The sequence below is a fragment of the Anas acuta genome, chromosome 3 (assembly GCF_963932015.1).
Source record: "Anas acuta chromosome 3, bAnaAcu1.1, whole genome shotgun sequence".
NCBI classification, from domain to species: domain Eukaryota; kingdom Metazoa; phylum Chordata; class Aves; order Anseriformes; family Anatidae; genus Anas; species Anas acuta.
In genome coordinates, this window is record NC_088981.1 from 34440241 (window position 1) to 34465108 (window position 24868).

At 41.7% G+C, this 24868-nt stretch overlaps 1 protein-coding gene across 1 annotated transcript in view; it reads right to left on the reverse strand.

The window, feature by feature from the left end:
• KCNK5 (potassium two pore domain channel subfamily K member 5) overlaps positions 1-18554 on the reverse strand; it is a 38391-nt gene extending 19837 nt beyond the window's left edge. The window contains exon 1 of the mRNA XM_068676581.1: positions 18023-18554. Coding sequence (XP_068532682.1) covers positions 18023-18208 — 186 coding nt within the window. The 5' untranslated portion in view covers positions 18209-18554. The remainder of the gene's footprint in view (positions 1-18022) is intronic.
• Positions 18555-24868: the final 6314 nt, after the last annotated feature.

The following is a 24868-nucleotide window of genomic DNA, read 5'->3' on the forward strand; positions in this document are numbered from 1 at the left end:
TACTTGGTTGAACCTGAAAGACTCATAAAAAATTCAATTGTAGCTAGTATTTATGAGTCCAGAGGCCTCAAGACACAGTCCAGTGGAAACAATTTGTGAGTCTACGGTCAAATTAATTCCACATTATTTCTTGGGTATAGAGAAGTAAGTAAGCAATTGTGCCAGCAACTCCCTGCTTGGAAAGATAATCAAAATTAGACAGAGTATGAGCAGGGATTAAATTCATAGGATACAGAAAAAAAAAATAAGAAGTAATGTCTTGGGCATTTCTATAGTGCCAGCATTAGGTCTTGTGAATATTCCACTCTCCTCCCTCTGTCTGCCCATCCCCAAATTAAAGCCAGATGTTCGTGAGCTGACCATTCCAGTAGTTAATATAGATGTAAATGCTGATCTCTGCACTGAATTCTGCCCTACCTACAGCTAGCCCTTATGTTGCTTCTATGTGGAAAAAGTGAGTCTTAGTATTCCTGTAATGCACTGCAACACTACCTTCCCAACCAGCCTTATTTACCTGGTCAAACAGTAACTTTCACTGCCACCCTGTAACTAGAACCACCGCCTCTTCACTCCCACCAGGGTGGGCATCAGCTTTGCAAAGTTTATGCTCTGCATGGAAAGTTACAGCTCAGTAATAAATCTAATTGAGAGAGCTCGCCTGAGGACAGGTTGCTTCCCAAGATGCAAGCGCACTCTTAACTTTTGTCCTTTGGCATGTGGAACAAGGACTAATAGTTAAAAGAAATGGAAAATATCACCACTAACGTGACAAAAGAATTGTCCTTTGTGGGACAAACAAGTGAGAAGGGAGTAAATGTACCACTTAACACCCCTGACTTCCCAACTTCTAAACCTGCAAAGCAAGAGAGAAAGTAGTTCCAGGAAAGGGCATTGATTTAACAGAAACATACACAATATGATCGCTTGCCCATACAAGAGAACCACTGGAAAGTCATCTAATTTGGCTGAATTACATCCTCCCGCAAGAGACAGCAGGCTGGCAAAATGCAGCTTAACATCTGTCAAGTTGGTAGAAATTCCTTTTCCAGTCTATGCTATGGACAGAGGTTCTCCTTCAATTAACCTAAAGAGTGTTCCACAACTTCTGTATCTTGAAATTGGACCTTATTGCCCTTGAAAGCAATATAGGTTTTGTAATTGATTTTATTTAGAGAAGATAAGGTCTTATGCAGGTAGAACATGGGCTGCGATAAGCTCCAGCAGTGCTGTAAGCACAGAAGTAATGACATAGAAGTAGTGACAAAGCAGTCAGCAGGCAGACTGGCCATATCTTCCACAGTTCCAGTTTACTGGCAGCATCTCAGTACTTATAAATGAAAGGTACGATGCCATCCTTGCCGTTACCTGTGGACTTGGGCACCCTGTAAATCTGGTGACATTATAGACTTTGACACGTCTTAAATATACAAACATCTTTTTCAGATGTTTATTGCATGGCTGATTTGACAGGCCTGCAAACAGTCCTGACCAACTGTACACAAGTAAATCATATTAATTTGTTGGCTTCAAGGAAAATATATCTTAATGAAGAACTTTTTTCAAAACAAACAAACAAAAAACTTGGCAATTTAAAAGTCTGAGTTAAGGCGTTCTAGACACCTACCACAATTTATTGTGCCTTTCCTTTCCCATTCCCTGACATACACCAGCAGCAGTAAGCGCAGGTGAAATACCTGTTTTTCATTATGTCTCCCGCACCCAATCATAAATTTTAGGTATTTCAAAACCAGAAGCACATCAATAAAGACAAAACAACAAAATGCTAAATGGTTGAAATCCCTTTTCCTTAATGTATTACTGTCATTCAGAAAAACATTGGTGAAACTCAGCTGTCATGATTAGCACACTTCTAGTCATCCACCTTCAAGAAATAGGAGCAGAAGATGACGGGATAGAAGAATGAGGGGACTCTAATATCATAGAATCATAGAATCATAGAATATCCTGAGTTGGAAGGGACCCTTAAGGATCATCAAGTCCAACTCTTGACACCGCACAGGTCTACCCAAGTTCAGACATGTGACTAAGTGCACAGTCCAATCTCTTCTTAAATTCAGACAGGCTCGGTGCAGTGACCACTTCCCTGGGGAGCCTGTTCCAGTGTGCAACCACCCTCGCCGTGAAGAACCCCCTCCTGATGTCAAGCCTAAACTTCCCCTGCCTCAGCTTAACTCCGTCCAGTCAAAGCAATTTGGACAGCAGAATTGAGAGCCGAGAAAGGATGGCAGTGCTGTCTTTGTACTAAATCAGAAACAGGAATGTAAGACAGTAAATAACAAAAGCCATTTAAATGAAAAACAGTGTCAGTAAAAGAAGAAAATAAATTGAGCGTGAGCAAAATTAAACTGTAAATTAAAACAAGTTCTCAACCTAAGTAATAGTTTTTAATCAACTCATTAAGCGTGGTAGTGTAGATGAACTTCCCCATCTAAACCAAACTCCAGCTTAACAGTGGTTGGTTAAGTTTAATGAAAATATTTCTGTGATGTGGTGTTGCAGGTAATATTTCAGATTTTAAATCTGTATTACAATTACAATGCATTGGGAAGAGTGTTATTGTCCTACAGTAACATCCTCTTAGTAGCAAAGAAAAGGAATTCTTCAAAGGCTCTAAGAAAGCAAACAACCATCACCCTTTTCTGTTGCACCATTCAAAGGCATACAGGAGTTTATTCTCAAGGACTGGCGTAGACTGAGATAAAGGCTGAAGAATAAAATAAGTTTCATGGGAAGAAACAACCATACCAATAAATAGAACAATAAAACATCAGCAGCACCAGCATGACTTAGATATATTTTTTTTTTTTGTGGAAAACTTCTAACAAGCTTCAAGTCTCTCAATAAGGCCCAACCAACATAAAATACTTGTTTCCTTTACTGGGTACACTAATGTTCTACAAGGTGGAAACAACAACTTCCTGATTTTGTAAAGCCTCATCACAAGATCTCACATTTCTGAGTAGCACAAGTCAAGATTACTGATTTTGTAGTGATAATTCGCACTCATTACTTGTACAAAGTGCTGTTTTACTGAAGGTTTACAGCTGGCTGTTATGTCTACTGCTATCGGACAGAACACAAGAGCTGTCCTCTTCAGATTAAGCAAATTTTGCATGAAAATATTCCAGCTGATAATGTAAACAGAAGCCTAATCAAGGACTGCAGTGGAAGCACTACACAACTCAAAGAAAAGTGGAAAAGAGTAGGTCTGCATCTTTTTGTTTCATTAAAAGCAAGAGTTTTGTTTGCCCTTGCAGCTTTCATTTATAAACAACTATTTTACAAAATAGTAATTTAAAAATAGACAGCTTGAGAAATTTTCAGTCAAAAGGCACATAAACATTTAAAAAAAATAAATATCACATTGTGTACATGTGTTTGTGGAAACCTACTGTACTTGGTCCAACACAGATTTGGATACTGCTTATTGATTTCACGGTCTGCAACAAGTTCTGTGTTTTGCCGTTTTCTCCAACCTCATAGAAACTCCCAGTTGTACTCTCAAACTACCTCTACTGAAAGGAATGTCAACGTCTGAGGCTTCAGTTTTCACACAACAAATTCAAGAATGAGGCCACAAAAGGAGGTTCAGCCCAAACAAGGCTGGACCTAAGCGCAAGCCCTTTCTTCCTTACCAAGGGGAATGAGGCCAAGCAAGCACTGCTCATGTGATTTTACAGAAAAACTGAGTAGTCAGGTCTGTTGAAATATCTCGTGCTGTTTCTGTGTCTTAAGTGTGTAATAGTGAAGCCTCTCATGGCTACATCGGCAATTTTCATTTGTAGATTACATCATATAATCACGTCTCTAAGAAAAGCATAGAAAAACTTAAAGCCACTGTTTGGTCAGAAATCAGGTAGTCTTAAGCTGTTACAGGGTGATTTTTTTTTTTTTTTGGCAAATTGAGCAGTTATTGTTGAATAGCTAAAGTTTCCCCTCACTACCAATGCCTCTCAAATACAGCACTGTAGAAACTTAGATTCATGTGTCTTTTGCAGGTTTTAAATGGTCCAAATGACTTCATTTGCCAGTCCCAAGGAACTACAAAAGACAACTTTCACGTGCAGAAGTCAGCCAGCAGATCCCGCTGCTAGCCTTCTTTTTGCATTAAGATCTAGCTAGCAGCACTCTCTATTAGTGACCTCCCAGCCCAGATGCAAGAAAAAATGAGACTAAGGGCAAAGTCCTGTAATGAGAAGGAGAATGAATTCCCCTGCAATAAACCCAAGTTCTGTAATATTTTCTATTTTAGCACAAATAAAATCATATTGATACTTAAGTGGTAAGACCCTGTTAAAAAAAAAAAAAAAAAAAAAGAGCCGTACTTCCATTCTGCAGTAAAACTAGGTGTTACTGTTTCCTCTGGAAAAAAAGTTCTAATTTGTAGGGATATTAACCTCTTGGAGGCATGTCAATATTTTTACAGCATGCACTGTTTAAGACCTGGTTGTGTATCATGTATAGCATGGACAGTTAATTTTCCTATAAGTCATAATTCATAGGACAAACAATGTGAGGGATATTAATGGAAAGAGATCAACAAGGTTATTTCCTTTTGTGGCTTTCTGCAGAGTTAAATAATAAGTGAAACTCATAATTCAGCAAATTAGTTAACTGGAACGATTTTGTCATAGCAGAATTGAATGCTAAAGCTTACCTAATTGTGATACTTGCAGATCCTATGCTTGAATGAACTAAGTGCTCCTTAACTTTATTTCCCCCTTTCACTTATGTGCAATGGACTTAAACACCGACAGTTTTGAAAAGGCAACTGGCTTCTTTGAAAGATCATGACTACAAAGTTTGACATTTCGTATGGATTTTTCCCCGCTATTAAATTCAGGACTAGATTCCAGTTAAATGAACTAGTTAATAAACTATTTTGATGAAAAGCACATTCATTGCTTTACCAGCATTCCCTTGCTTTTGTGATTAATACAATTATAGAACTGTTTCCTCTTCACTTTCCCAAGTTCCACATAGACATGTTTTGAAGACAAATTAACTAAAGGTTACTGCTGCATGAGAGCTGCAGCTGTTCTGCAGATGCCGAGTGCCACAACTTTTCTTTGGCCTCAGAAGATTACTGTCACTCAGAAATAAAATGTATCAGAGGATTTCATAGCTTTCATTAATACAGTTTAACTTTGAGGGCTCCTGTGCAGATAGGGTTATACCACGCCTTTCCTTGGTTGGAAAAAAAAAGGTATTTAACAACTCTTACTGCTTCAAGAAGCTGGAAAGCACTAATAGCAGATTAGGCTTCCTTCCTATCTGAATACATACATGGTGACTGATGGAGCCAACTCCCCTTTAGAAGGGCTTTGGAAAATGCTGTTGTCCCCATTTTACAGATAAGAAAGTGGAAGCAGAAGAGTCAAGAGTTTAATCTAGCCCTCACACCAGTTGGTGACCTGTGTTAGAACCAGACCACATTTACATGAGGCTATTGCAACAGAGCTGTTACCACTTGCATAAATAGATGCTAACCCGCACAACAGTCTGAATTTCCAGAATAATGCTTTTCTGTTTAGCTAAAATTAATTTAAGTACATTTAAGTTAAATCAAAACAATAATTTTAGTGTCAATGAAAACAGTTTATGGATATTAATTTACTAGCTGGAGAGAGGTTGGACCATATTTTCGTAGTACTGCTTTTTATTTTTATTATTTTCTTTCTACAGGCAAGGCCTCAAGACCTAGAGCAGCAAACAGATTAATCTCTGCAGATTCTACCCACCTATAAAATGGCATAAACTGGACTATTTCTACAGAAAAACTTTGATATTTCACAAAAGACGTAAAAGGGGAAGTCGAGTTTAGTTCGAGTGAAGCTTCATTCCCACAGTGCCTTCAGTGTAAGAATAGTTCATTAGTACAAGACAAACACAGGTTATCCAAGCTTGATAATCTTGCTTATAGAAGCCTAAAAATGTTTTTCAACTCATTGAATGAATTGCAGCATAAAGTAATATTGCATTAAGAAGCTTATTATACCACCCCCACAACCCCCATTTATAGCCATGTATAAGAACATGCATCAGATTAAGGAAATCCCAACAGCTTCTAGGATCAAAATGTTACAGGCTTTTAGATTTCATTCCCCGAATTTCAATACAGCATTAAAAGTTTTACTTCTCTGAAGATAAACTAAAAGGTGCTGCTGGAGAATGCTGGTAGCTTCACACATCTCATTTTATATTTTACAGCCTAGCTTAAGGAAAAAGAAGGAAAAGAAAAAATGCAGGTTCTAGTAAAACAACTTATGCTGGTCTGACACTTCAGTGAGCATACACATGCTTGAATAAAAATCTTATTTTTCTTCTGACAGAATCAACTCAATGAAACGAAACTAAAAGTGAACAGACTTAGGTGGAGCAGAGCACTTAGTAAAATGTCATTTTTTAATCAAGCAGACTTTTGAACTACACAACAGGAGCAAGAGCCACGCTGTAACGCTGTAGGCCATTAACTCTTTGGGGGCATAACCTTTTCTAACTCACCTCATTAAGCCAAACAAACAAAAAGGTTTCCAGGGTAGTTTTAAGTCAACCAAAAACTTTACATAACCTCAACCACACTGATCTCTCTCCCTGTATCATTCCATCAGACAGCAGGAGGAGGCAAGGCAAGGCAGGCTTCCAACATCAACTTGGACAGGATGCTTTGTAAGAATAGCAAGGTGATGGGTTTATGTTAGAGGAGTAGCAAGGGAAAGAAACTGCCACAGAAACAATATTTGCTTCGAGACTTCTGTCATTATGTATTTAGCTTTATCTATGGCATAACTTAAAACAGAATTTGGTTATGTACTACAAACACCCCCATCCATCTCAAAGATCAGTCTTGAGCTATTCTAGCATTGAAGGAAAGGAGAAGTGGCTACTCTGGACAAATGTTTTCAAATATAAATACAGAGATCTGCCAGCACAGTTACGGCAGGATATGAAGAAGTGTGATCAGTAACTAAGATAACTGTGCTGGGGAAGGGCCTGATCTAGACACTCTCAGACCTGTAACAGAGTAAATTCCTGAGTGTATCTTGTTCCATGAGATGGGGGTGTGAATTTGACTGGTAATAACATCACTTTGTTGGTAAGAGCTGCCTAGGCATCAGAATATTTCTTAAACACGGCTATATCGGCATACATAAAACATGTTTTTTCAGGAATAGCAGAACATTAAAACCACTTGCACATGTACACTGGAGCAGTCTTTTGCTATTTTATTATGTTCAATGCTACAGTGTTATGTACACAGAAGAGGATCTTCCCATGTGAGCTTCTAATCTGTAATTTGGACCAAAACCAAAATAAACAACAAAAAAGGGTACATACAGAACTAAAAGATTATCAAATTTTTTTCGAGGTAATATCACATTTAGTTCCTGAGCAAAAACTGATGGCAAAAAAGCCACTACATATATCCTGTATAATGTGTATTGAATAAACAAAGTTTTTCAACTGAAATAAGCAAACTTGTTTCACAGTTTGAATTTAGCTTGAAAGTTTATAATTGTTTTTGATGTAATTTTAAGCTAGCAGCTCTTGGTGATTAATTAGACTTCAAATTGCACTTTAGCAGTACAAATTTTTTTCATGCCATTTTTACATTTTTCACTTCCAGCCACCTCAATATCAAACCAGCTTTGCTTAGACGTTGCAGTGGCAGCATCATACAAGCTAGCTCATTAACTGTGATAAGGACATTTGCCACGTCATTGGAATGCTGTTTTGCATCTTACTACTGAAATCAAAAGGAAGATGGGAAATGCTCTAACAATTCTCAATATGAGAACTTCCCCACTAAAACCAGAGAAGAAAATGAGTTTATATGATGCAGAACTGAGAAGGTAGGGGAGCCCACAAAGCCCAGCTTCAGCCATCATCTACACAAGGCATAGGTGACTTTGGAATGAATGAGGACATGGCTACTTCACCTACTGCGTTTTACATATAACAAGTTGTATTCAGTATTCACTCAGTTTCAGCAGAATTACTGCACAGAAAAATTCTGCTCATTTGGTACAACTTTAACCCTACCTCATACTCAGCATGCCCCCATTATCAAACTACCAAACTGCACACATCCAGATTCAAAATTTTCCATATAATTGCAGGTCAATCTTCTGTGGTTTAGCCCCAGCAGGCTGCTCAGCACCACCCTGCCACTCACTAACTCTTGCGGGGATGGGGGAGAGAACTGGAAAGGTAAAGGTGAGAGAACTCAGGGGCTGAGATAAAGACAGCTTACTTGGTAAAGCAAAAGCTCCATGGACAAGCAACACAAAACAGGCAATCCATTTGCCACTTCCCATCAGCAGGCAGATTTTTAGCCACGTCTAGAACAGCAGGGCTCAGCATGCATCATGGTTTCTTGGAAAGACAAATGCCATCACTCTGAACATCTCCCCCTCTTCATTCTCCTTTCCCCCTGGTTTTATTGCTGAGCCACATGGTATGGGACATCCCTTTGGTCTGTTGGGGTCAGCTGTCCTGGCTGTGTCCCCTCCCAGCCCCTGGTGCACTGCCAGGCTGCCAGCAGACATTGCAGCTTAAGGAGCAGGAAAGGCCTTGGCCCTGTGGGAGGGAGGTAATAAATAGTCTATGCCCTGCTATTTCTCAGCTGCCCCACCCTGGGGATGTACAAAAGCCAAACCACCCTGCTATCTTCTTGATACTCTATTACTGGAAGAGAATCAGCTTCCCAAGAACTGAAAGCTGTTACCAGTTCCTCAGAAGCTGTAGGCAGAGCAGAAAAACCTCCAGCTTAAAAGCTGCTTGGCATCCAAAACGCTCACAAAGCCATCAAAACCACAGGAAAACTTCAGTTACCTTAAATAAGTGAGACAGTTTAAGATGCACAAAATTCAGCTGTAAGCACCTAGTCAACACAGTGTGAAACTACTTGATCCTCAGTACGAAACAAAAACACAGCTGTGGGGACATCTGCCCAAATTACCAACTGTCTACACTGTAGCAGAGCTGAGCAAACAAAGCCAAGGCACGCTCGAAGTGTGAACTGTTATCTTAGATTTAAGAGGTAAAACAAAGACATCCAGGTTCATTTCACTCATCAAGTTGACAGCTTTAGGACCTTGCGAAGACTATGTAGAAACTCCATGAGAAACCGCCTTTGTGCTGCAGATACAGCCAGCTACTACTTTGAAAATCTGGTGCCACCATAGTAAATTACATAGGGACACCATAGTTAACCTACTGCCGTGCTGCTCTGATAGAATCAAATTCAAAGTTCCGTATTCTTCCTTTCCTTCTCCTTCCTTCCACCTCAAAACCCACCAAAAAATAAGTTGTAAACATGGAAGTATTATTCTAAAAGGGCAATTGGCAGTGATCATTTGAAAGAGGTGAAAAGCTTTCAGACTGCACTGCTACCAAGGAGAAAGCATGATTTTCTAAACATGAACTCCAATGCCCTTCAAAAACCCTTGTGCCAAGGTGAATGTTGATTACAGAATTGCCCTCGATGACTCTGCAGTCACGTAGGCACCACTTACACAGGCCTGAAGGCTGAAATTCTAACTTAACCAGCAAGTTATCATAGTCCAACTATTTAAGTTGGTTTTAGCACATTAGCATCCCAGTCTGCAGAGCTCCTCAGCAGTAACTGTAACAGCTGCATCTGTAGTAGAGTATTGCAGCCAGACAGATGAAAGAGAAGCTGTGGAAGAAGTCAGTACCAGCACTAAGACCTCCCTGTTCCTCGGGTTCCTGGAGGAGGCTCATCAGCCTCACATCCCTTGAAGGCCAGAGAAAACTGTGTCTCTGGCAAGGGACCATACATGATTCTTGAGCAACTTTCCTTCAAAGATTTATTATTTTTTTTTTACTCCCGTAGAGTAGGTTGGGAATAGGAGCACTTGGAAGTTATGCACATTATTCATCACATTACAGCATTAGTGAATAGGGGAAGAGCAACTGACATCATCCACTTGGGCTTGTGCAAAGCATTTGATGCTGTCCCTCATGACGTTCTTGTCTCTGGAGGGAAGAGATGCCATCCTGAGGTACCTGAGCATGCTTGAGGTGGGCCTGTGCGAACCTCAGAAAGTTCAGCAAGACCAAGTACAAGGTCCTGCAGCTGGGGTGGGGCAATCCTAAGCATAAATACAGGCTGGGCGGAGACTGGATTGACAGTAGCCCTAAGGAGAAGGGCCTGGGGTTGTTGGTTGATGAGGAGCTCAACATGAGCTGGGAATGTGTGCTTGCAGACCAGAACACCAACCATATCCTGGGCTGCATCAGAAGCAGGGTAGTCAGCAGGGCAAGGGAGGGGATTCTCCCCCTCTACTCTGCTCTCATGAGAGCCCACCTGGAGCCCTGTGTGCAGCTCTGGGGCCTCCAGCACAAGAAGGAGATGGATTTATTGAACATGTCCAGAAGAGGGCCACCAGGAAGATCAGAGGGCTGGAGCACCTCTCCTATGAAGACAGGCTAAGGGAGTTAGGGTTGTTCAGCCTGGAGAAAAGAAGGCTCCAGGGAGACCTTAGAGCAGCCTTCCACTGCCTAAAAGGAGCCTACAGGAAAGCTGGGGAGAGACTCTTTGTCAGCGAGTGTAGTGATAGGACAAGGGGGGCTGGCTTTAATTGCAAAAGAAGGGAGGTTTAGATTAGACATTAAGAAGAAGTTCTTCACTCAAGAGGGTGGTGAGGCACTGGCACAGGTTGCCCAGCAAAGCTGTGAATGCCCCATCCCTGGAAGTGTTCAAGGCCAGGCTGAATGGGGCTTTGGGCCACCTTGTTGGGTGGGAGGTGTCCTTGCCCATGGCACGAGGTTGGAACTGAGTAGTCTGTAAGGTCCCTTCCAACACGAACTATTCTGTAATTCTATGATCACTGATGACTTTGACATTTTAGCCAGACCACCAAAAATACTGTGTCATAAATGACTATTATTTCCACCTTAGGATCTTCACAGACCTTTGCAGAATTACTTTCAGGTTTCATTATCTATGCCACTTGTAAGCCACCATCATCCAACAACTTCATGCCTTCTGGAATCCAAACTAATGTTAAAGAACATATACCTTTGCTATTAAGAAGGGTCAGAGTTCAGAGACCTGCGATAGGTCCAGCTGAGACTTCTTTATTTGCACCTGTTGTAACCTCAAAGAGGTTGTTGCTGGGTTTTGTTTCTGAGCAGCTGTAACTTGCTTACACAACATTTGCAAGATGCTGGCACAGAACAAAGTCAATTTAGTACTTGCCAATTTGCTCAATACTATCTGCTTCAACCTTTTTGCTAAGGCAGAAATATAGTCCTACAGATGGGTACAGCAACAACTAGTTCCACAGCAAGGATTAAAGGCAGGTCAATCATGAGAAACAGTACCATTGCTCATGTTGGCAGAAAAGGAGCATGGAGTGTGATTTCAGATTCAGCAGAAGCTATGATATACCACTTGTTACTAGTTTCTTACTCCCTTTTCATTACTCATATTTCTTCTTAAGAAAACAGTGTACAAGGCTTGAGTTTAAAACATTTCATAAGTTACTTCGCACCCAGCAGTTCCTTTGATCCACTGGAACTCACACAACACATACAAAAAAAAATAAAAAAATAATAAAAAAAAAAAAAAATATATATATATATAATCATTTCCTTACTCATTTGACTGTGAACGTAGCTGCTAGGAGCTAGGATAAGGCATGCCTGGGAGGGATTTCTCCTGCCTACAATTAAGACGTTGGTAAGTACATAATTAATACTGTAATATCTAAGACCTCTAATATAAAAGCATGATAAAGTAAGATAGATGGGAACAGAAAACAAACTGCATGTCCGAAGTTCCTTGCTAAAGCACTTAGTGTTTTACAGAGAGGATCTAATAGTACTAGGTCCTGCTGTTGAGGAACCTGAATCAGAAGACAGGAAACAAAGCAAGACAAAGTTATGCCTACAAACTTATGCCATCCCCTCAACAAACAGATCTAGTAGAAACAAGGAGTGCATATCACATGCCATGCTTTTAGGGGTTTAATCTGACTTCAAGTACAGCTCTCCTAAAGATGTCTGTGGCAGCATACAGAACTTCAGTATTTTAATTTAGATGAAGAATACAAAAGAGCACAAGGCTCCCACTTGTCTTCTATCAATGTCACGCTTCTCACTAAGAAAAAGGATCAGAGTATATAAGCTGAACTCATTTTGGACCAAACTAGACCTGAAGATGTACTCCATGAACAGATCTAATACACGTGACCTACTTGCTCATAAGCATTCAATCCATAGAATCATACAAGAGTCAGCACAAAGTAAAAATCTCTGCAAATACACTCAGCATCACGTCCATAGCACCAGAGATTTTGTTCTCTGGGTCTGCTCTTATTGAACTGCACTACCTGCTGATATAGACAAAACATTAGAGTACTTGGTTTATAGTTTTTAACAAAAGATCAAACACAGAACAAAATGAGAAGGAAAAACATTATCCCAGTGGCATAAAAACTAAATAGATTTTATAACCTTCCAAAAGCCCTTTCCGGATATAGTTGTTTCATTTTAATTATATATATATATATATATATATATATATATATATACATATATATATATATATATGTATATAATTTTATATATTATTTCAAGCAATAGCATTCTTTCTGGCTTCCCAGCTAACCAAACTATCGACTGGCACTTGCAATCCAGCTTGGCTCTGGTTTTACGCCACTACATTAACATCTATGTGTAGTGCCAGCATGAAATGTGATTGCTTTGAAGGTCAACACCACCCAAAGAAAAGCACAGCAATTCATTTTGTTTAATTAACATTAATAGCAAAAGCAATAAGTTGTTTTAAAATGGAAATCTACATGAAGTCATCATTACACTATTTTCACTGGGTACGTAAGACATCTTGCAATAAAAACACATACAGCATGAAGCAAAGCAGGGGTTTCATGATCTTTTAGGACAACAGGCTGTTGATAATTGACAAATCTACTTGTACACCATGCTCTCTAGAGCAGAGTTTGCCAGAAAACACACCTAGCAGCAGAAGGAAACATGTCAGGTAATACAAACATTCCATCCCCAAAAGAACAGAAGGACAACATACTAGAAGCACTCAAGGATTAAGTCCATAGCAGGAAAACCAGAACTTCTGATCGATGGCTATTGCTCCATCAGCAGAGAGAGTTGCAGCATATGCACTATCAGGTTTGTTTAACTATGTTCCAAGAAAGTTTAAACAATGTAATGGTTAAACAGGGAAAAGGCTGGAGGGACAAACAAAACACAACAGACAAGCATGCTTGGTTACATACAACTTTGCATGGGGGTACACAGAGAAAAGCTATGGCATGAAGGATTACTGGCCTGTCCTCAGTTTTCCTCTTCTAATGCTGCAGTAGCAATAACTCACAGGCTGAGATGCCACAGATACACTGTGGGCAGCAGTCCTGCATTTTAATCTCCATTCATCCCTGCTGAACTTAAAGGATGCAGAACTGAAGTTACACATTTGGAAGCATCTGGCAATAGCTATTTCTCAGGCATAAGCCTTTGCTTATACTGTCGAGTTTTCAAGTGAGAGGTATTAGGTACTGCTGTTAACAGCTTTGCCATTAAACATTTTAACTGGCAATCACTTGCCCTTGTTGGGTAGCTGCTCATTTTTACTTTGTTCAGCCCATACAAAAGTCTTTGGAGGACAGATTGTCTGGCATTTCAACCAAGAAATGCAGTATACAATTAGTCTCCCTCACCTTCAATACCTTAGATAGAAGGAATCAGGAAGTAAAAGCCCAAACAAACAAACCCTAGAAGCCTGAAACCATTCTAATTGTATTTGTGCACCTCCTGAAAAACAGAGGGGAAGGGAAAAATTATTAAAAATATGCCTGCATTAACTTTACTCATGTGACCAAATCACTCTACAAACAATGAGGAAAACCTATAGTCCCTTTATTGAATGTTGAACTACTGAAAAATATTTCAAACTTAGCTTTTTTTTTTTTTTTTAATTTGAGTTTGGAAGTGCACCTGTCAGTATTTGCAAGTGGCGAAGATATCATGGCTTAAAAAAAAAAAATCAGAAGAGAAACTACTATTAAGCCACTTGAGGTTATTTCCTTTAGCATAATCCTCCTGTGTGCCAAGTATATCCTAGCAGAAGCTCTCCTTGAAAGTCTTCTAAATGTTTGTTCACAGCACTGGGCTCTAAGTCTAAACATTTAGTTTCCTAGAGCTCTTTGTCAGGCCTGTTTACAGTCATGTCTATTTTTCAAATAAAGACCTCAATTTGTTCTTATTCTCAGTAAGTTTGTGTGCTTCTCCTAAATTAAGACAGTTTCTCTTTTTTTATTACTTTTTTTTTTTTAAGTAATCATTTTCATTTCTGTTTAAGTTCTTCCCTTTCTTTTCACCAGCCTTGAGGTTTATCAGTGGGAAGCATTTAATTTATTGATGACTCTGGTGGGCCAGTAAAAGAGACTTCCCAGTAAACAAGATGTAGCTCAGTGTTGCAAACCTTTGCTCGTATGAATAGTGACGTGAAGGTCAAGAGGGCTCCTCCTTGGATGAATAGCTCCTTTATCATTAAGCTGATGTTTCACAATCAGGATGGAGCAATAAAGAGTAAAAGTAAGGAACTAGAGAAGAGGGAAACGACTGCATTGCCTTACATTTGCTCAGTCGTCAAAACTCATTCCTACAGCAGGGTAGGCAAAGGTGTCATCACTGTGGGTCTCACAGCCTTCTTCCTCTTCCTCCTCCCAGAGTCCCAGGACAGACTCTGGGCCACAGCAGCAAGGCAAGGAAAAACCGTAGACTTATATCAACCAGCCTCTACACAATCCAGAGTCAGTCACTTTTAACATAAAAGTTTAAGTAGCATTACTCCAATAAGAGTTTAAGGAGGACTTCCATTACACATTATAGTTAGGGTAAGTAATATGGCACTTAAAATAATTGAAAGCAAACTGATTCTTCACATGACTTCTAGGTGATCTTTTTAAGCTTACTTTCAGACTTTTAGGATTGGGAGAAAAAAAGACTTTCTTTCTAGTATACCCTAAAACACTCAGCTTGTGAGCTTTGTGAAAGTGTTTGTTAAACATTTCAATAAAAGTTTATTGCAGTGTATTTGTAGTGTAATCAGGTGTTGTGAAATCTTCTATTACAGAATGCAAGCTTTAGACAGTATTTGACATAATACAGCCCCCTTAATAATCACTTGAATTGTTGGTATAAACATACCAGTCTGTACATGAATTGAGTCTGTGCTGATAAAAACAAAAACCAAAAACGAGTAGGTTAAGTGGTTAAGATCACCCTACACATCTAACTTTGCAGCCATTCCACACACTTTCCATTACACTTACAGCTAACATAAGGCTGAGATGAACACATGAGCTAACCTGGGTGGGGAACAAGGGCAGCAGAGATCTGTCTCTGAATAAGTCAGTCCTTGTCACCTTTCAGCTTGCTTCTGTAAACAAAATTGAATTGTTAGTTCAACTTGAACATTTCTTGGCATCCTTGCATTTTACCAACAACCATTAAAAGTCTTATATCTGGTGATATTTGCTAAAAAAAAAAAAAAATCTACTGTGTTTTAAATTGGGATATTAAAGAGATTATCAAAGAAGTAATTAGAAGAGCTGAATGTGACTCCACAGAACATTAGTGAGCACTACAAAAAGAGAGATAAAAGGCTTTGAAATGAGCTGAAGGCCATGAAACAGGAGGCAAAAGCTGAAAATGGGCTAAGTCGTGCAAAATCTTGGGAACTAGTTTGGGGATTCCATGGAAGAAGCTAAGAAGAACAAAACAGAAGTGTGGATTAGGAAAAAACTACATGTTTTAAAATCAACAACATTCTGGATGAATTGTAAGAGAATACATTTGGGGGGTTAATATGAGAGGAGGGTGATCGGGATTTGCCGAAAGAGAACAGAGATTTATAATGTTTAAAAGAATTAGCAGAACCCAAGAGAAAAAGCATATAGTACTTGACAAAGGACTGTTACAAATACTATTTACAGTATACTTCACAGCTTATTCAGGATGAAAACCTGATGCCCTTACATGATTTTTTTTTTCCTCCCTTCTTTGTATCAGCTGGGCTAGATTTCACCCTGCTGTTCTCCTCTGCAGGAAATGCTACTTCCCTCCTCACTACTTCTCACACAAAACAAGAACAGCAACAAAAGTACAAGTCTAGATGAAAGCAACCAGTGAAGTTTCCAGTTACCAACAAGAGTAAAAGAAGACCAAGCTATGTTTTATATTTTAGCTAAACTGGGCTTAAGAAGACAACAATATCTAAAAGTGATCATCAGACCAGCAAGGTCAGACATGGAAAGTAAGGTATAATTGGAAGCAGTACACAGACAAAACAGAAATACACCAGAAGCTAACATAACACACTGAAGAGGGAAGGCCCTCCTCACTGAGGTGTGCAGAGGTACTCAAAACAAATACTTTGATCTGCCCACAGTTTGCCTTATACTACTTCTCCTCACTAACTCTGCACCCATCACCACTCTACAACGCACTATAGTCCATCCTAATGAACTAACCTATAACTTTTTCCCTGATCATTTTATATTTTAAGAAAAAAATCTTTCTGCAACTTCAGGATCATTTGTGATAAAGGTCATGGAAAAACACTAGCTAAATGATTCCCTCATACCAACGTCAATTTCATCCCAAACTGAGCCAGGGTCTGGATTCTGAATGATATCTACAGCAAGTCAAGCACACTAGGCTTAAGCTACACCCCAATCCAAATAAGGTTTTTCTCTCAGGGATCTTGGACAGTTTTAGGACAACCTAGACTAAGATTTCAGTGAGATTCCAGTACAGCAAAGGCATCCTCGAAAGCACAGCACGTCTTTCATTCTCCTGACATCCTTCCACAATTTCAAGCCTCCATCCACCATTCCACTCTATACCACAAAATTGTATTTAATGGGGGTACTGAGATGGTAACAACAAGGACACTGCCAACAGAAAGCTCTGCTATCTGAAGCAGACAGAAAGCAGCCACCAACCGAAGGATGAAGACTTAAACCACAAACTTTTAGAACGGAGAACCATACCCTCTCCTAAGCTTGCACAGTATCGATTACGCCAACAGTCATGAGTCATTTTCCCCATCTTCTGTATTTTAGCATTTTAGTAGACTTTTTAATGAATTTAAAAATAAAGTTTTTAAAAAATCAGAAACACAAAGAACATGAGGTCTAGTCAATATAAACATCTCCGAAATAAAGTCCCAAAGGGCTCATTTTCACTGCTGGGGCCCCGCGTATCTGGGCAGCCTATTTTCCACAGTTCACCGTTGCTGGCCACCATCTTTTAATGGACACCACGTCCATAAAAAGACGCTAGCCAAGTTCATACTACTCTGCAATTTAATACATGCTATTGATTAATAATTAGATTTGAAGAGGCGTTCTGCCAGATAAGAGGGAGAGGACGATTAATCCGCCCCGCATGCTTAGAAAGAGGTCTTTAGGCTGAAGTCGAAGAGGGCTGCAAGCATCCCTGGGTGCGAGGCGCTCACCCCTGGGGGGCCTGAACTCTCCTTCAGCTGCCCCGACTGACCCCTCGGACCTGCACTCAGCGCTCGGACAACTCACAATGAGAGCATTCAGTAGGGGGGGGGGGAAAAAAAAAAGAGAAATAAATACGAGTCCAGCCCAAACAGAAGAGGCTCGAGGAGCTCTGCTTCACCTTTCCCTCCTAAGACACGATGGAGCCCCCCCGGGTGGGGCAAAAGCCGCAGCGATCACCTCGGTGCTGGGCTGGCAGCGAACCGGGGGCTCCCTCCTCGCCCCGATCGCGGGCCCCCGGGGCTCGGAGCTTTCCTCGGGGCGGCTCCGAGCCCGGCGGGGACGGAACCGCCGCTGGCTCTCCCCGGCGAGCCCGGCACTGCCCCTGCCCTGCTCCCGTACCCGCTCCCGGTCCCGCTCCCGCTCCCGCCCCGGGGCGCCCGGCGGCACCTGCTGCCGCCCGGCCGCCAGCCCGATACCTGCAGAATCTTGTCTAGCCCCTCCTGGCCCAGGCAAGGAAACTGCTTGAGCAGCTCCGTCTTCTGCCGCTTGTAGTCGTCGGTGGCCGAGCGCCAGTGCGGCTCCTCCAGCACCTCGAAGATCGCCGCCCCGATGGACAGGTAGAAGATGATGGCCGAGGTCAGCAAGGGGCCCCTGTCCACCATGGTGCCGCCGGCGGGGAGGCGAGGAGAAGAAAGAGGAGAGGAAGAAAAGGGCCGGGGAGGGAGGGCGGGCGGGCGGAGCGCGGCGGGCGGACCGGGGAGGTTGCCCCGCGTGGCGGCCGTGGGTGCCCGCGGCCGCCCCTGACACCTCTGCCTTGCCCCGCCGTGCGCCGCGCCGCCTCTCCCGGCCGCTGCCGCTTTCCCTTAGAGCCTTCCACACTCCCCTCCCACTCTCCTCCTCCCTCGCTTCTCCTCCTCCGCTCCGCTCCTCTCCCCCCGGCTTGCCTCCTTCCCCCGTTTTTGTTTTTGTTTTTTTTTTCTTTTCGTTTTTTTTTTTTTTTTTTTTTTTCTTTCTTTTTTCCCTCCCCTCCCTCCTCAGCAGCGTTTTGAATTTGGTGCCCTCCCGCTTCCTCCCCCCTTCGCCCAGCCCCAGCGTGCGCATGCGGCCGGGAGAGAGGCCGGCGGGGCGCCCCGAGGTGCTGCCCCCGGCTGGCCCCAGCTCTGGTCTCGGTCCTGGCCCCTATCCTGATCCCAATCCCGGTCCCGATCCCGGCCCTCACCCGCCCATGAGGGGCCGCACCGGGGAGAGGAGGGTGTGCGACCTCCCCGCCGCCGTTGGGAGCGGGTGTGGGGGCCGCCGAGGTGAGCTCGGCCCCGCTTCCCTCGGTGACTTTTTGTTATCGTCGCTGTTAACTTGACTCATCCGGCCACGTTCCCCGGAGGTTTTCGTTGTCGACGCTGGAAGGTTGTGAAATGAGGCGTTCGGCAAAGCGCTGGAGGAGAGGCGGCAGCTGCTCTTGAGGACAGAAGAGCGGTGACGGGCAGGCTTTGCCCTTGCCCTGGGATGTTGTCCCTGTGTGTTATGGACCTTTCATCACAAGAACAGCATCTCCCTTTGGATCATGCATTTTGTACACTCAATAAATCACACATTTCTGTATGCACCCATGTGTGTGGGCCTGTGAGTTTCATGAGATGTTCAAACACACTGGGGTGAAGTTCGCCAGCTTGCCGTACTCATGGAGCCCTTCCCAAGAGTCTCTCAAAGCCACACTCCTCCACAGTTGTACATCAGGGCTGCTGGAAGTGGAGTTGAATGGTCAGAGAAAGATCAAGTCAGTGACAAGATAAAGCTGTGTGTTACACGACGTGGCAAAGGGCTCCTGGTGTGCATGCAGTTCGTGTTAGGAATGCTGTTATTGTGGCATAACTTAATTCCCCGATTCCCCTAACCCTCTTCTCCCTGGACAGCAAGAAAATGGTCAAAAATGCAGAGATGTCTAAAAGATTTTAAGGTGCTTAGGTATGTCAGCTGGAGTCCACACACCAAAGGGCTGAAGTTAGTCCACTGAAATTCTCATGCGACCCTAATTGAAACAGGAGGAAGGAGAATGGAGAAAACTGGAAAGAAGAAGGAAACAAGGAGAAAATACGCAACAGAGTATGAGAAAGGAAAAAGGAGAACATGTGGAAGGCAAAAGAACTGCCTCGGTTAGGAGGTATCCAGAGACACCTATCTGTAAAACTTTGACTCATGCCAAATGGATGCTCTTGTGAGACTGCCCACAGAAATTTACATGGCCCTTAAGCAGTCCTTCCTACTAGCTTGTACAATGCTCGATGAAAATACATCTGCCAGAGGTTCCTGGCAGCTTAAAAAGCAGGACTGGAGAAACCACAAAATCCACAAGCATGTTACGTGATCAGCATCACATTTTTTTTTTTTCATGGGATTCCCCAGTTATGTAAAGGCAACATTAAGAAGACAAAAGGATTGCCAAACTGTAGTAGTAAAAAAAAAAAAAAAAAAAAAAAATAGTAATCGTGCTAGAAGAGAGATCAAGTAGAAGGTGGCATAATACACATTTTAAAAATAATGAATGGTATAGGGAAACTACAATAACTTATTTTAAAGCAAAAATGGGGGGTGTTTCATGAAGTTGTAAAGCAGAACTCTTAATTAATAGGAAAAGAAGGGTTTCATGATGCATGATTATTGCAGGAAAATTATTCCCAGGTGCTATCATTTGGCTCAAGAGCTTTGCAAAACTTGAAAAGCCATTGGCCATATAAATGAATAATGTGAACATCTATCATTGCCTTACTTAAGGATTTAAAATTAAAGTTAAAAAGGGTAAGGTATGAAAAAACTCAAAGCAAGTGACTGAAAGCATTAAGCAAGAAGTTTCCCATAGGGTGAACTATGATATAATTCTACTTCTGGTGTTCTCGCACCTTCTTCTGAATCACCTGCAAGTGGTTAGGATATTCCAACAGCAGGAACAGTAGTCTGACACGTTATAGCAGTGTTTCACTTGTGTGTTCCTGACCCTGAACATCTGTGCTTCATAACTGGAAGGTATTTGATTAAATTTTGAAACTGTACTCTTCTCCATCTGTCTCCGAGTCTCTAAAGGCCCATTTATACCATTGAAACTCTATCTTAAAGGGATGAGGAATGACACAAATGACCCTGAACCTACTGCAATTATATAAGCACGGATGAGAACACTTTCAGGCATATTATAGAAAGTTTGTTTGCAATTTTGATTCAACATTTCTGCTTTCCACTCTAAACTCTCAATCACTGATTGCTTAATTAGTGCTCTCAGTAACTGAGTCAGTCAGTGTTTAAAAACAAACAAACCTGTAGATCACACACCATTTTTCCGCGTGTTGAAATGCTATTGCACTTGTTAGACTGTCTCCTTGTGTTTCTCTAAGTTCCAAAGAGATGATCCCGGTAAGGATAATACCGTCTAGAAGAATAGTTTATTCCCCAATAAACAGTAGCCAACTACTGCAGTTAGTAGCGATCCTCTCAGTATCAACAAACTTCTTGCATTAAGGTGTTTTACTTCTTTTCTGCAGAGCAAATTACAAGGCATTTTTTCATGCTGCTGTCCAAGTGAGTGTGGTAAGAAAGAATGTTTCTGTAGCTGGCCTCTCTTTGCACCTCCTGATTTAAAATGCCTCTCCTGACCTCATAAAAGATCCCATATCCTTTTATTCATGGCCCTTTTATACTCTCTGTTTCCCTTGGATTAAACAGTACCCCTATTGTTAACCCACAGCACCTGCCACATAGGCCCCACAGCTTTTCATGCTAGCTAAATTAATGAAAAGTCTAGGGTTATTCACTCAAAGGCTTTTAAATCTCATTAAAAATCGGGGGAGAAACAGCAGATAGCACTCTGGTGAGCAATACCACAAGTATCAATCATTTGTAGTATTTGCATAGGTCATTATTCAGGCTGTCCAGTCCAAAAGGAAATCTCTTTCATCCAAGCTGTATGTCTAAGACACATTTGCTGTACAGATGTTTCCTAGAACAGCCTGAAATGAATGAATAAATGTCAAAAAATGTTTTAGATGGAGCAAATAGAAGACATTGTTTGGGCAAAGGGAACCTGTCATGTAGTGTCAAAGACTGTGTTGAACTGAGTACGAACAAGGAAAAACGATTAGGTCTCTTCAAGCCTGTGCTATTTTTCACTTGGAAGTCTATTTTTGGCTCGTTGATGCCCCTGTTCTAGATGATACCTGTCAACTCTGCGTCTTTTGGTTTTCTTTATCCATCGCAATTTGGGCACCTCCAACATCGCTTTCAAGTGTTACACATCTAGCTGTAGTTTTAAGTAAGCTGAGGGGTGTACTATCGTGACTAGCAGTTCTACTTCTTTAGTACAGTTGGGTGTGTACAGAAAGGGTAAGGCTGGTCTGCAGATGATGCAGAATTTTATATGAGACATTTGCAGAAAGTTCAAAAATTTTTCCATGCGTTCATTCACACCTTTTGAACTAAATATTTATACATAGCACATTTTGTGCCCATGTGTGCCATGAACGCACAGTAACATATTCTAAGTATGAAAAAGAATGAAAACCTTACCAAAACAATGCACATACCAGTGCAACAGACTTCTTCACCCATGGGCAGATAATGAGTGAACAAACACCACATGACAGATGTTAGTCATAGTGCTTAATGAATAACTGGTGATGAGTACAATACCTGTGTGGAATGGCTGTAATGTGTTCAAGGAAAAATACACATTTGGACCATGTCTTTTGCACTGGGATACCCACAGTGTTTGAGAGAAATGTCTTCATCAGGAAGTCCAGATATTTCAACATTTTTTTGGTGTGTACTTCCTTGACTGCCTTGCTCCTCAGCCATCCACAGCTGTCTTGGGATCTTCACAACTGGATGATGAAACCTCATTTCCTTCAAAATATGTTACAAAGACTCTGGCCTTGTATTTTGACTTTCCCGTGGCCTGAATCTTGTAGCTGAATGCTGGTAGTACCAAATGATTCTGATAGTCCTTGACTCGGACATGTATGCCAGTGATCTGGAAAGTTCAGAGTACAGCCTTATATATATTAAAAAAAAAAATAGTTTGGATAGTTTCAGTCCTGGACAGGGTTTCACCAATACGATACCTGGAGCATGTTAGTATTCTAGATGGTGTGCTCGAGGCTGGCTGAGCACCATGGCAACAGAATAATGCAATGTTCTGTGATTTTGTTATGTAAAACATCACTGCCATGTCTTATTTTGGAGTGATTAGGAAGGAGTTAAATTCTATTTGTGTACAGTAATATAGATGTAACATTCCTCTGAGACTTGCTTCCCAAACCAGTTTAAATTTGCTTGCATCAATCTTGTGTCACAGCACGAAAAGGCTTCTCCTGTGTTATGGTGAATGTGCTGGGCAGACCACAGGGCAGAATTCAAGGAGCTGTGACCTCCCCTGTCCCCCAGTGGGGTTGCTCAGTGGTATGTCTGTATGCTAGTTTGTGCAACGGAGGCCCTTGTGCAGGACTGGGCAGTTCCCACGTCCACACCGGGCTCCATTCCGTGGCCGGCATGTAACCCTCATGTTTCGTTAGTCAACGTTACCACCTGCTACAAGGAGCTGTTCCCACCTACATCTTCCCTTTATAGAAACAGAAGTTGCCACATTAATTTTAGCAGAGGAAAGGCAGGGAGGTTGATGGCTTTTCTTATCCATCTTGAGCGAATACAGTCTTGTAGACAACAAGTGAGGACAGTTACACACCTCAAAAACATTGAAAAAGAGCACATTTCTGTCATATATTCTATTTGTCCAAATCAACAGCTTTTTAGGTTAGCCTGGGTCATAGCTGGGAAAAAAAAAAAAAAGTTTGAATGAGCTAGTGAGAGAGTTGGTTATGTGCTGTTACAGAAATATATATTTAAGAATTTTTCTATATGGACATATGTTGCTTTTGTGTGTGGTATCTTGTAATGGTCACGACCCATGCTGTCTCCAAGTACATGCTTCTTCCTTTGAAGCTGAGTTCCTGGCATAGTCTACCTCTGCAACCTGTGAACCTCTTCGCTTGTCACATTACATTGTCCTTTCTGATCCCTCCTCCATGTGTGTGGTATCAAAAAAATGACAGCAAAGGCTGAACCATAACACCCACAGCTGTCCTGCATGAGAGTCACTATGCAGGCTGCTTGTGGTTCATAACTTACAGTTAGTATACTTCTGGACCATTACTAGGAAGGAAGTACTGAGGAAGTTGTGGAGGGAACTTGGATTTCAGTGCCTGTTGCCCTCCAATGGTGCCTTTCACATGCCAAGACCCAGTGTAGAAGTAGCAAGAGCCAGGTCACCAGTAGATATGACTTCAGGGAAGCAACCTAAAATTAGAACAGTAGGAAAACCTCCACCTGGTTCTAGTGCCTCAGTCAACAAGCTCTAACTTACACTGGGCCTTGTCTCAAGATGAGCACCATGCTGTTGGCTCTCAGTGGCTTTGCCAGGATGCATTGTGGGGTCACAGTCAATTACAAGATAATCCATGACTGGAGGCAAGTCAGCTGCTGAAGGTTTTCCTCATTTTGTGTAGCAATTTAGTACTGCTCTGTTCTTTCTGTCCAGTGGCCCTGTTGGTCTCAGAGCAGAGCAAAATCTGAGGAAACTGGGAAGCAGTGTGTGAAAGGAAGCAAATTAAAACTGGCCACGCTGCTGCATGTGACAGCGGTGTGCCCTTCAGGAGCTCTTGGGGAATTCCTGGTAACTCAGATCGGAACAACCTGTGGGAACAATGAGGTGTGGGAGAGGCCTGACAGGAGTCAGAGTTGAGGAAAAGCAGAGAGTATGTGAATAGACAACCTTTAACAACACCTAAGGATCTGCTAAAATTGTGAAAATCTTTGGAGCAATTGGTGGGGAAGGGGGAGAGAAGACAAAAGGTCAAGGAAACTTTAAGATGAACTGACGCGGTGCTCTGTAAGGCACCCAAATGGAGGTGAATATCTGTACCTGCTTCTTTCTCTCAAGAGGAGTGTCTGAGCTGGCCAGAAGTCCCCAGTGTATATTGCATTGCCAACAAGGGTTATAGAAACCAATGGTTAGCAGGCTGTTAGAGGTTTCACAACTCACTCCCATTGAATATTAGTTATTTATTTTGCCAAAGAGAGAAGGGGAAAAGGGGAGGAGGAGGAAATAAAAACTACATAGCGTGGTTCAGTTATTTGAAAAGGCTGAGTCAGTAAGGAGATGGGTGAACGCTGTAGAAGTGAGTGCTTCAGTCATGAGAGAAAAGTCAGTGCCTTCCTTGCATGTATTTAAAATTTCTTTGGAACAATGAATCTACGCAAATAATGTAATCTGTAAACATTTG